Raw genomic sequence first — 12,584 nt, forward strand, 5'->3', positions numbered from 1 at the left:
CCAAAGGAGTCAACTACTTGTCTTCAGCAACTAGTTCATGCAACACGCAAAATGTTCACCTATCCCCACTTCTTCTAGATACTCATACAGATTGATTTTTCCCCATTTTAAATAGTACTTAATAATGTACAAAACACATTGCTGTTAGTTAAATGTGGCTTCTGTTAACATTATCATTAACCCTGGATAATCACTGCCAATTATTTTTCTATTTTAAAATGCTGTCTAAGTGCAGAATATTGAACAGGGCATGATTATACCCACCCCTGTAATTCAAGAACTCAGTAAGCAGAGACAGGACAATCCTAAGTTTAAGGCCATCCGGGGCTACATAGTCAAATCTTGTCAAATTCATCATATGTTTTTCACAAACAACAATGATATAAAAATTTTAAAACAGCCAGGCAATCCCAGAAGTTAGGAAGTGCAAAAGGATTGGGAGCTCAAACTAGCCTTGGCTACATGGTGAATTCAAGGTTGGTCTGAGGCCACATAACACAAAAGAAAGAAGTGGAGGTAGGGGAGAAGAGGGGGAGGGGAGAGAAAGAAGAAGGAGAAAGACAGGGGTGGGGAGAAAGGGGGAGAGGGAGAGAGGAGGGGTGGGGAGGAGAGAGAAGGGATAGCGAAAGAGAGAGGAAGAGAGGTGAGAGAGAAAGAGGAGATAGAGAGAAAGGGAGGGAGAGAGAGAGAGAGACAGGAAGGAAGGAGGGAGGGAGGGGAGGGGAGAGGAGGGAAGAGGAGGGGAGGGGAGGGGAGGGGAGGGGAGAGGAGGGGAGGGGAGGAAGGAAGGAAGGAAGGAAGGAAGGAAGGAAGGAAGGAAGGAAGGAGGCAAGCAAGGCAACTGGCTCAAGGGTGCTTACCATGCAAGCATGAGGACCTTAGTTTGGATCCCCAGCATAAAAAAGCTGGGTACAACAGCACATGCTTATCATCACAGTGCTGGAGAACTGGCCAAGAACGATGACCAGGGCTTTTAGTGGCCAAGTAGTCTAGACAAACCCATGCCTTCAGGTTCATTAAGAGAACCTGTTTCAAAGAGAGAGCGAGCAACTAAGGAAGTCATGGATATCAACCTCTGACCTCCACGCACATGAACACACACACCACATACATATGTATATGGTGTGGTGGTACACATCTGTAATCCAGGATGAAGCAGATAGCTAGCACCTGAGTGCAAGAATTCAAGACCAGCCTGGACACTGGCTACACGAGTAAATACAAACAAAATAAACCATGTAACAATAAGGAGACTCTGAAATCCAACAGCTCTAAACTATAAACCAAAGCTTCAGTCTTATTTTAAAGACGAGTGTTCTGCCTGCATCTATGTCAATGCACCATCAGAAGGCGGCGTCAGATCCCATGGAGCTGGATCTGCAGATAGTTGTCAACCTACAAAAGGGGGACAGCAACCAAACCCCCCGGGTCCTCTGTAAGGGCAGCAAATGCTCTTAAGCACAGAGCCATCTCTCTAGTCCTCACTGGTCTTATTTTTTAAAAAGGAAAATATAAAACTTATTTGTGAAGGCAATACAAAATAATCCATGTAAAACAGCATTAAGCCTAACATAAAGTCCTTCACTAGTATCATTATTATGTTTGTCTAGCAAGCAAACAAAAAAGTTAGCAAAAACAAAGGACATTGCTTACTGTTATCTGACTCAATCCAGCCAACCTCATGGTCAAAGTTGGTGACATAAAGTACTTAAATGCAAGATCTAGGCTTTCTTTATCAAAGCATAGTGTTGTATCCAATGGTTCTTTCACTGTACTCCACATTAAGTCAGCCATGTTACGAGCTGCGCTCTGTCGTAACTCCTGATCAGAGAGCTTGCATAAATACCTGGATAATTCAAAAACAGAAAATAGACAAAACTCACTAAACACTTCTAAAATCCCAATAGAAAATCATCAACATTCCTTTGCTCCAGATCTCCATTTTCTGTATTAGAACCATGAAATCTTTACACTTATTTTTAACTTGAAATTTCCTCTTTTCTCTTTTAAATGTTAACATTTGTTTATTGTGTGTGTAGGCATGTGTTGGTTGGTGCAACAATGTGGGTGTGGAAGTCAGAGGTCAACTTATGGGAGGGAGCTGGTTCTCTTCACCACCACTTACATGGGTCCTGCGGATGGAACTCAGGCTATCAGGCTTCAGGTCCTTCCATCCACTGAGCCATCTACTTTAAACTATTTCTGAAGATGTATTTTATTATGTATACAGTGTTCTGCCTGCAGGCCAGAAGAGGGCGCCAGATCTCATTACAGATGGCTGTGAGCCACCATGTGGTTGCTGGGAATTGAACTCAGGACCTCTGCAAGAATAGCCAATACTCCTAACCGCTGAGCCATCTCACCAACCCTGCTTAATAATTTTTTTAAAAACTCTGAACTGTAACAATGTGTCATTGCTGAGAGCCCAAGCTGAACTGACAACTGCAAAAAAAAAGGTCATTTATCATGTATCTGTACCTCCCCTCCATAATGCTTTATCATTCTCTAAAAATCTGTCATATTTACAGTCCCAGTTTAGTGAATATCAGCTGACTTCATAAGAAACAGCATGTTTCCTTCTGGAACACAGGCAAACCTTGTTAAGGTGTGCAAACACTTTTTTTTTTTTTTTTTTACTGTAGTGGGTAGCCATTCCAGCTTTGATCTGGAAGTTCCAACCCCCATTGAGACTTGGGCAACTGTCACGCCTACAAGGCGGGGCCAAGGGAGGCCCCTGGAGACCTGAGATCTGGATGGGCGGCGCACTCACTCGGTTCCGGGACCTTGGACGGTGAAGGCGGGCCAAGCAGAGCTCCAGAGAACACCGCTGGACTGCGATACACCTTCCCCAGACCCTGCGACCTACCTATCCCTTAACTTGTAAGTTACGCCATTAAATAAATCTCCTTTTAACTACGTGGAGTGGCCTTAATAATTTCACCAATATCTTCTAAAAACCAATAAACATCTGATTTTTAAAAATTTTCTTAGGCCCTGGCTTACACCTCTGAATGTTTGGGATCTATAAAAATGCCACATATTCCTCTCATTGCTACATGTAGAAGTGTTTGAAACGTGACTCCATTACTCCTCCCATCAAACCATATCTATTTTTTTACCCTACTGAGTTTGGACTTTGTCAGATAATTTGCTTTGGCCAAGAAGGTATTAACAAATATGACTACATAAGAAAATGGAGCACCATCGAGCTTGACTCTATGACAAACACTTCCACCACTAACGGAAGAAACACTATTAGAGTACTTCATGAAAGAACAATGCCAACCGACTGACAGCAAGCCAACTGTCAAACATGAATGAACATCCTATTTCCCAACACCAATTAGGCTGCCAATCACAGAACAAGTAAGGTTATCCTTCCTCAACGACGCAGGTCCAAATCAGTTGAAATGTCTATCCTACCAAATAGGAGAAATAATAAATGCCCATTACTTTAAAACACTAAATACGGGGGAGAGGGGATTTGCTTACATAGCAAAAACAACTGACACAGGGCTTCGCCCTAGACTCATCTATATTTCCTTTCTCTGCTCTCTCTAACTGACCTCCTATATTCTACTAGTTTCCAAGTACTGCTTTTTATGCTGACAATTTGGGGCAAGGGGTTGCTGTTCATGTTTTACAGGTGTGTATGTTTGTGATATATTTGTATGTGAGTGTGAGTACATGTGTACGGAGGGCAGACATCAATGTGGAGTATCTTCTTCAACTGCTCTCTATATTACTTTTATTTATTAGTTTTATTAGTTTTTAATTTTATTTTATAATTTCTTTTATATATTATTCATTTTGTTTTCTTATTTATTTATTTATTTAAATATATACTTATTTTATGTATCTGTTTGTTTTGCCTGCATGTATGTCTGAGTATCACTTGTATGCCTAGTGCTTGAAAGGCCAGAAGGTATCATCTGCTCCCCTAGGACTGGAGTTACACCCGGGTATGGGAATTAAATCCAGCTCCCTGAACACTGGCAGGCCAATGAGACCTTGGACTCTCCTTTTTTACATCTGAGCTGGGCATCAGAACTGAAGTCTGCATACTTATGCAGCAAGCACTGTGCCCACAAAGCAAACTCCCCAGTCCTTATGCCGACAACTACATGATTTTTCTTCTGAACTAGCAGCTCATGCTCTCAATTTTCCAACAGTACATTAATGTCTCACAGGAAATGCAAAGTCTCATCTACGCTTTCTCCGTCTTTTCCATCACTGTTCGTGATATCCATGGCAAAACAGAGACCTCAGAAGGGGCAAGTATTGGTGTCATCTGTACTGTCACCTTTTTTCCTTTGTCTTTAAATTTTTAAATTAGACTGACTCATTTTATGGGTGTTTTGCCTGTATGCATGTATATACACCACACGCATGCTTGGACCCATGGAAGTCAGAACAGGACACTGGAACCCCTGGAACTAGAGTTACTGATGGCTGGTGTGTAAACTACCACACTGGTGCTAGAAATTGAACCCAGGTCCTCTGCAAGAGCAGCTGGTGCTCTTAACCAATGAGCCATCTCTCCAACCCCTGTGATGTTACCTTTTTCTTTATAGTCCCATAATTACTAGTTTTAGTGGTTTTATTTTCACTTAATATACCTATTTTCTATACAGCCATCAATAATCTTGGTATAACTAATAAATTTCTGCCTACAACATGGCATTGTACTTTCAATTGGTCCCTTAGCTTCTACTAAAGTCTCTACAGAATTTAAAATATGAGGGCTGAAGAGATGACTCAGAGGTTAAGAGCACTGGCTGTTCTTCCAGGGGACCCACTTCCCAGTACCCACATGGCAGCTCACTACTGTCTGTAACGCCAGTTCCAGGGGATCTGACACCTTCACACAGACATATATGCAGGCAAAACACCAATGCACATAAAATAAAAATAAATTATTTTTTTAAAAAAGAACTTAAAATATGAATTTTATTAAAGGCCAAACTGGTCTTTTAAAAACATTATGATTCATCTATTTAAAACCTTCAATAGCTGGGCGGTGGTGACCCACACCTTTAATCCCAGCACTCGGGAGGTAGAGCCAGGCGGATCTCTGTGAGTTTGAGGCCAGCCTGGGCCACCGAGTGAGTTCCAGGACAGGCTCCAAAGCTACACAGAGAAACCCTGTCTCGAAAAACCAAAAGCCTTCAAGAGAGTCACCGTTGTTAAAACTAAACCCAAATATTCACAGTGGCCTACAAAGGTCTGAATCATCTGCCCTTGCTGAGCACTCCAACATCTACCATTACTACACCCTCCCTTCCAATAGGCTCCCACCACTCCACTTCCAGATCTTCTTCATCACACTCTTTCTATGTATGTCCCTATGTTCTTTTTGTAGAACATATCCCCTTGACACCATATGAGTAGTGTTCATATTTCCTCTCTACCATACTGCTTTACTGATAAGGAACAAAGCACATCTGAGCTATCTTGATGCTCTGATTATTCTGTAACACCTCTAACAGTATCAGGAAAAATAGTAAGCACTCAAAACTTTACAAATGAATAAATGAGGAAAAACTACAAAGAACTCCTGATTTTTAATCAAGAAAAATAATTCTTAGTACTCGCACAGTTCATATCATATCTAAGTTATACAATATATCATCTTAGGTTTCCTTCTTAGGCTAACAAATAAACTCAAATTTACTTCCTCCTCAAAGAGACCTTTCTTGTTCCTGTAATTTAACTTACGTCTCTGGTCATGTGTACAAGAGTGTGCATATAGAGGTTAGAGGTATCATTTTTTTCGGTGCCTAACACTTTTTGTTTGAGAAAGGGTCTCTCATTTGCCTGAAACTTCATCAAGTAAGCTAGGACAGGTGGCTAGTGAGCTTCCAGGAATCAGTCTCCAACTCTCATCTCACCTACAAAATTTGCAGTCATGGGCCTTTAGTCTTAATGGGGACTCAGGTCCTCACGCTTGTGCTTTTCCAACAGAGCCACCTCCTCAGCCCTCACCCCTTTCCTGGGCATGTAAAATTATAGTCCACCCTCTCATATTCTTACTGTTTCTTTCCTGATATTTACCCTGTAATACTTGTGATTTCTTATAAACTGTGTGTAACAAGTTACTTTCTAAATAAGCTGTTCCTTAGCAAAATACTTACTTATTGAATGAACTCAGTGAAGAAGTCTATTTAATTCTTCCTAAACTCACATGTAAAAAGCAAATGTACATATCAAATATAAACTCATACACATGCATAAAAATTACTATATACTTATCTATACACTGCAATCTTCTCTAGAGTATGTATCGGCAAGGCTCTTTCAACAGCAACAGAATTGTTATGAATTGTTTAATTATGTTGTTATAACTTAATAAATGAAGGAAGGAATTTTATAAACTTACCTGATAACATACGTTCTAAAAGGTATAATATGCTGCATGACAGCAGGGATATGTAGCCATATCCTAATCTGTAAGTAAATATAAACAAAACAATGTATAAAAAAATGCAAAACATTTTGGTGCCTTCCACTTAATTTAAAACAACAACAATTAATGTTTGGCTGCCTCTTAAACCCGTTTTATTTATAAATTTTGAGGAGGATAAACTACAAAAGTTATAATTCCATCAGACAATCTAATTTATATACAGTAATATAAAAATCAACTTAAAAAATGCTAGAAAACCATGCTTTTCCATATCTCTTTGTATGACAGCAAAATATATATACATGAACAAACTGTGTGTGTAGTATGAGCAGAAAAAACAGCTCCTTCTCCCTCTCTCTCCCTCACACACACACAAAAAAATGTAATTTTTAAAAATTTTAGATTTACTTTATTTTATGTATATGAATGTTTTGCTTGCAAGTATCTCTGTGTTTCATATGCACCTTAGATCTGAAGTTAGGTATGATTGAAAACTGTCATGTGGATGTTGGGAATTGAACCCGGTCCTCTGCAAGAACAAGAAGTGTTCTTAACCACTAAGCCATCTCTCCAACCCTAAAAAATTTTTTTACAGAAACATTTGCCCCCTTATAAAAGACTGAACACTGTAAAGATTAAGCAAAATAAAACTGAAGATTCATTGCAACCAAACGAGGTTTATTTATGTGCAAAATATAAAAAGTGACTCAAATTACAAAGATAGAAAATGAGCTCAAATGCTCCAAGGAAAATGGCACAGATTCTGTGTTTGCCTTACCAGAAAGCAGTATTTCTTACAAGTTCCAGAAATCAGGATAGAAAACAAGCAAACTAGAGGATGATGTCCGATATGAATATGCTTTTCAGGTTTACCTTTGCTCCCTCTTTGTGCTAATAAAATTCTAACAAGCTTCTAACCACACATTAAATATGTCATTAAAAGAGGGAAAAAATGTTCTCTTCTCCCCATAACTTAATCACAGAGCTACTTTTTGATAAAATAGCAAAAAAAATATTTTTACAAAACTGTCAACCTACTGTTTGATCTGGCATGGAAATATGTGAGAACACATAATCCTAAACTAATTTCTTATATTCAAAAGTCTCTGTTAGTCCACTTGTAAAAACAGGGAGTGTGGGTGAGGCAAGATCTCATTATGTATCTCTAGCTGGGTGGAACTATGTATGTAGACCAGGCTCCCCTGCAATTCAGAGATCCCCCTGCCTCTGCATCTGAGTACTGGAATGAAAGGACGCACAACCACACCTGGCAAGAGCAGTATTGAGACTGTTCAAATTATTCTGTCCACTGAAGTATTATTAAAACCACTATGACAAGCTTACATCTGATTATATTTTTACTAATAACTTAAGGTACATTATTTTCAAAAGCATGTTGTAAGGATTATTTATTATCTTCTTTGTACTTCTTTTCTCCAGATGTACTAAATTTTTTTAATTCTATGTCTAGATTTGACATATTATTAATAAAAGATATGATGTTTGGGACAGGAAAATTCTGGATAAGAGCTAAAAGCTGAGGAAGGGTACTATACGCTAGAACCAAATTTAACCTAAAAATAAAGATAAAGCACCACCTGGGTCTCAGTAGGGAAACCTCTTTTAATTTATGTTCTACTACTCTAATCTGCAATAAATGTTAATAAGATGCCTTTCCTAAAGACTTAAAGGTCAGAAGAAAATAACAATAAAAGAAGGTATCTTTTCTTTCTGTAGCTATAGCTATTATTTCTAAGAATGGATCCATACAACAAGTGGGCTATTTGTGCAAAATTGAGAAATGTACTAACAATCAGACCAAAAACTAGCCAGCCAGGCGTGATGGTGCACACCTCTAATCCCAACACTTGGGAAAGAGAGGCAAGTAGATCTGAGTTGGAGGGCAACCTGGTCTACATAGTGAGTGCCAGAATAGCCAAGACTATATAATGAGAGCCTGTCTTTAAAAAAAAAAAAAAAAAAAAAAAAAAGTGAACCACTCTAAAACAGACATAATAATCTAACTATTCTCTTACGGGACATGTAATCCACTGTGAGAGAAATAAGGACACAGTAAGGTCAGTCTATCTATGCTAGATCATGTACTAGGATTCATCAGCTTTTCTTTTTCTTTATAAAATTTTTACAGAAACTCTTTTGTTGCTTATCCCTCATTTCATTCCATATGAAAGTTCATGTAAATTTACAGAATCCCAAAGAGGGGCTATTTTCAAGAAAGGAAATGGACATAAACAGTGTAAGGATAGTGATTCACATAAACCAAGGGAATTGCAAATTTGAGGTCAGCCTGGGCTAAGTAACAATTTCAAACAAAAGACAAAGTCAACAACAAATCATAATTCACATAATGACTAACAAAAGAAACTACTGTGTTCTAGATGAACATGATAGACCAAAACATAAAAAACTGAAATTTACAACGTCCGTTAAAATTGACTAAAGACACTGTTGGAGGTAGGATTTCACTATACAGAACACACTATCCTTGAATTCACACAGATCCATCTGCCTCTGCAATGCTGGGATTAAGGCATGCATTTATATGCCTTGGGATCAAAGAACCAAAGATAGGTTTTTAAAAAATGTCAAAATGTCTAATGTTTATAAGTTTTTAATTTAAATAAACTGTTTTTCATTCGTTTTTAGTTTCTCAGAAAGGCTCATATATACTCTAGGATGAACTCCAACCTGCTTTGTAGCCAAGGCTAGGATTGGTTAGGTTTTAAGGGAATAGGGCCAGAGGAAGCCAAAGTGAGTACAATTTCTACTGGCAAAATAAGTTAGAGTAACAGAATCAGTTAAATGTTTCATAGCTAAAATGAGTAATAACATGTCAATATTAAATGCTTACACAGACATCAAGTGCTACCATACCAAGTGTAAACTGAGTTTTCTTTTACATTTGTATTTATTATGTGACCACAGACACTTGCATGCCACAGCACACAAGTAGAAATCAAAGGATAACTCGAGATGTTCTCTCTTCTGAAATCTGAGGGCAGCACTAAGCTCATCATGCCTGCCACAAGCACCTCACAGCTTGCCAGACCAAGACTGCTTTTACTGTTAAAGTCCACTTCATGTTAAAAGACTCCTCTAAGGAAGACACCATCATCATTCTCACTTTAACATTAATAGTTAACATTTTAAACTGAAAAAAAAAAAACCAAAAACAAAAACATAAAAACAAATGCAGCTATAAATCCAAAGGGGCCTAGGTCAGCCAAGACTATAAAAGCAGGCCTTGCCTAAAACACACACACACACAGTCTAAACGGTACATTCAAGAGTACATACTACATATACTTCTGGGTTACTTTTTCAACATACCAGAAAACACAGACTTATGGATTTAAAAATAATCTTGATAAAAATCATCAACTGAAGAAACAGGTAGGTAGGTACACACACTCAGCAAATCTGAGCACTGCCAGTGCCCGCCCTCCCGCTCCAGTGCACTGTGGCACTGGAGACCAGAACTGGAAGCAAGGCAGCAAAAGGCTGACCAAGTGCTTTTCATATACTGTTTATATTTTTAAAAATTATATTTGAGCCGGGCAGTGGTGGCGCACGCTTTTAATCCCAGCACTCAGGAGGCAGAGCCAGGCGGATCTCTGTGAGTTCGAGGCCAGCCTGGGCTACCAAGTGAGTCCCAGGAAAGGCGCGAAGCTACACAGAGAAACCCTGTCTCGAAACACCAAAAAAAATTGTATTTGAATAATTATAACAAAATTCTGGTTTTGGTTAAATTACCTTTAACTTTAGCTATACTCTTTCTGAAATGACCATAGTAAGGTAAAGGCTGAATATGAATACACAGGTAATAAAATTACTTCTCTCAGATAATTTTTATCGTTCTGACAGTGTAAAGGGAAAAAGAAACATTACATCCTTTGATGTAATGTACAAGGAAGTTAGACATACTTCAATAATGAAGTAGATAGCCATCATTTAAATAACACAAAACACTAAGTAGCAAAAACTTTTCCCAGTACAAAAATTCTAGACAAAGGTTAATTTCAAAAAAAGCCACCTACCTTTGATTTTACATAAAAGAGATAAGAGTAATCTTTACCTATTTTAAATTTAAAAATTAATTTTATTCAAATTATAATTTTATTGACTTTTAAAAACAGACTTACAGTTTTTATTCAGTTTTTAAATCACGCAAAAGATTGCATATGCAAATTAATCAAAACTTGATCATTTCTGGACAAAAAAAATTTCATGGCAGTGAAATGCAAGATAATGCACTAAAAAATTTCAGAACTAATTCCAAATAATACTTACATTAGAAACAACTGTAATAAATGCATGTGCTATAAGAAACGGCAAAGTTTCAGGAGTCCCATACTCAAAGCAATCCTTCATGAGAGAAAGGCCATTTTTACCACAAAACAGACAGACATAACGAAGCAAATGCAAGGGTACTTCTACATCCTATAAAAACAAAGAAGTGTATCAGTTTTAAACTTATGAGAAATAATCTTCAATTTTGAAAAACACTGAAACAGTAACTATCTAAAAACAAACTCAAAAGACAAAAGAAAACAAAATTTTCCATAAACTTTAGAATAAAGAAGATAAACACTTACATTCATATCACAGAATGCCCCTAAAATGTTACTTTCTTGCGTCGATATATCCTAATTTTAAAAAAAGGAAATATTAGGTCATTATTAAATGACAATGAAAAAACATACAATTTTCTAAAAGTGATCTTATAAAATCTCAGTAACTATTTTATAGCCATTGACAGCAACATCCACTATGAAGTTACAGGAACTCAGCTCTGCAGAGCACCTAAGGCCTTCCTCTGACAGCTTCCTGTAGTACACACCATACACCATCTTCCTCCTTCTGCTCAGTGCACAGCAAGTGTCAGGCAAGGGCTCTATAACTCAGCTGTGCCCCTAACCTTTCATTTTTCTTTTCTTTTCTTTTTTTTTTTTTTTTTTTTTTTGAGATAAGGTCTCTCTGCAGGAGCCCAGAATAGTCTTGAACTCATGACTTTCCTGCCTCCATCTTCACAGACCTAAAATTACAGATGTGCACAACCACACTGGGTTTATTTTTCCTTCTCAAATAAAAACAAACTGAACAATATACATTTTCCTTTAAAATCATGTTGTATCTGGGCAAATTGCTTTAGTGGTAAAGAATGCTTGCTTAGCATGTGTACGATCCTGGTTGGATCTTAACCACTTGGGGTGCACACTTCAAAAGAGTCAGGGTGACTCTCATAAAAACACAACATAGATGATTTTCAAACTACGATCTGAAAATCTCTAGAGAGACTCCAGTGTTCCCTAATGTGTGTTCCATATCCAGCGGTGGCACCTTTAATCCCACCATTGGGAAGCAGAGGCAAGCGGATCTCTTGAGTTCGAGGCCAGCCTAGTCAGAGCTAAACAGAGAAACCCTGTCTCAAAGAAAAACAAAAAAAAAGATTTAACATCGTTGGTAACCATAGAAGCAAATATGGTTTCTATGGGGTAAATAGTACCTTTCAATATTTAAGATATTAAATATCTGCTTTAGACCTACAGACAATCTTTTGAATGTTTCAATCTGAGGAAGTATCAAGAGGAATGCTGGAAAATGTTTGTATAATCATGTTCTCAGCAACTGCTAACAAATTTAAATGCAACTAATACCCATTGATCAGGTAAGTAAATGGTAGTACTAACAGCCAATCCTAGAGAGCCTATCAAAAAGAAAACATTCCAAAAACTGCGATGTGGTAGAAGTTTGTCTGACTAAACTGGAGACGTATGATCTACAGATTATACCTTTAAGAACCTGGTAAAAGCCAGGCAGTGGTAGTGCACACCTTTAAACCCTCTGGAGGCAAAGGCAGGAGAATCCAGTTTGAGGCCAGCCTCGTCTACAGAGCAATTTCCAGGACAGCCAGAGCTACACAGAAAAACTGTCTCAACTCCAACCCCTCACCCCCTTGGGCCTGTTGAAAATAAAATGTATAGAAAAAAAATAAAGCAGATTTGTATGTTCAAGAAAACAAGGTAATACTATTCTGTCTCTATTAAAGAACAGAACTTGCCAGGTGATGGTGGCACACCACCACTCAGGAAGCAGAGGCAGGCGGATCTCTGTGAGTTTGAGGCTAGCCTGGTCTACAGAGGGAAATCCAGGACAG

The 12,584-nt window shown here is 38.1% G+C and overlaps 1 protein-coding gene across 3 annotated transcripts in view; it reads right to left on the reverse strand.

Moving 5' to 3' along the window:
* The window catches only part of Usp34 (ubiquitin specific peptidase 34), a 192,867-nt gene that overhangs the window by 141,624 nt on the left and 38,659 nt on the right, over positions 1 to 12,584 (reverse strand). For all 3 annotated transcript variants that reach the window (XM_059275318.1, XM_059275316.1, XM_059275315.1), the window contains exons 4-7: positions 11,023 to 11,073; positions 10,718 to 10,867; positions 6,380 to 6,447; positions 1,654 to 1,846 (exon numbers count right to left, since the gene is read on the reverse strand). In XM_059275318.1, the coding sequence (XP_059131301.1) occupies positions 1,654 to 1,846; positions 6,380 to 6,447; positions 10,718 to 10,867; positions 11,023 to 11,073 (462 nt within the window). The remainder of the gene's footprint in view (positions 1 to 1,653; positions 1,847 to 6,379; positions 6,448 to 10,717; positions 10,868 to 11,022; positions 11,074 to 12,584) is intronic.

The sequence above is a fragment of the Peromyscus eremicus genome, chromosome 10 (assembly GCF_949786415.1).
Source record: "Peromyscus eremicus chromosome 10, PerEre_H2_v1, whole genome shotgun sequence".
Taxonomy (NCBI): domain Eukaryota; kingdom Metazoa; phylum Chordata; class Mammalia; order Rodentia; family Cricetidae; genus Peromyscus; species Peromyscus eremicus.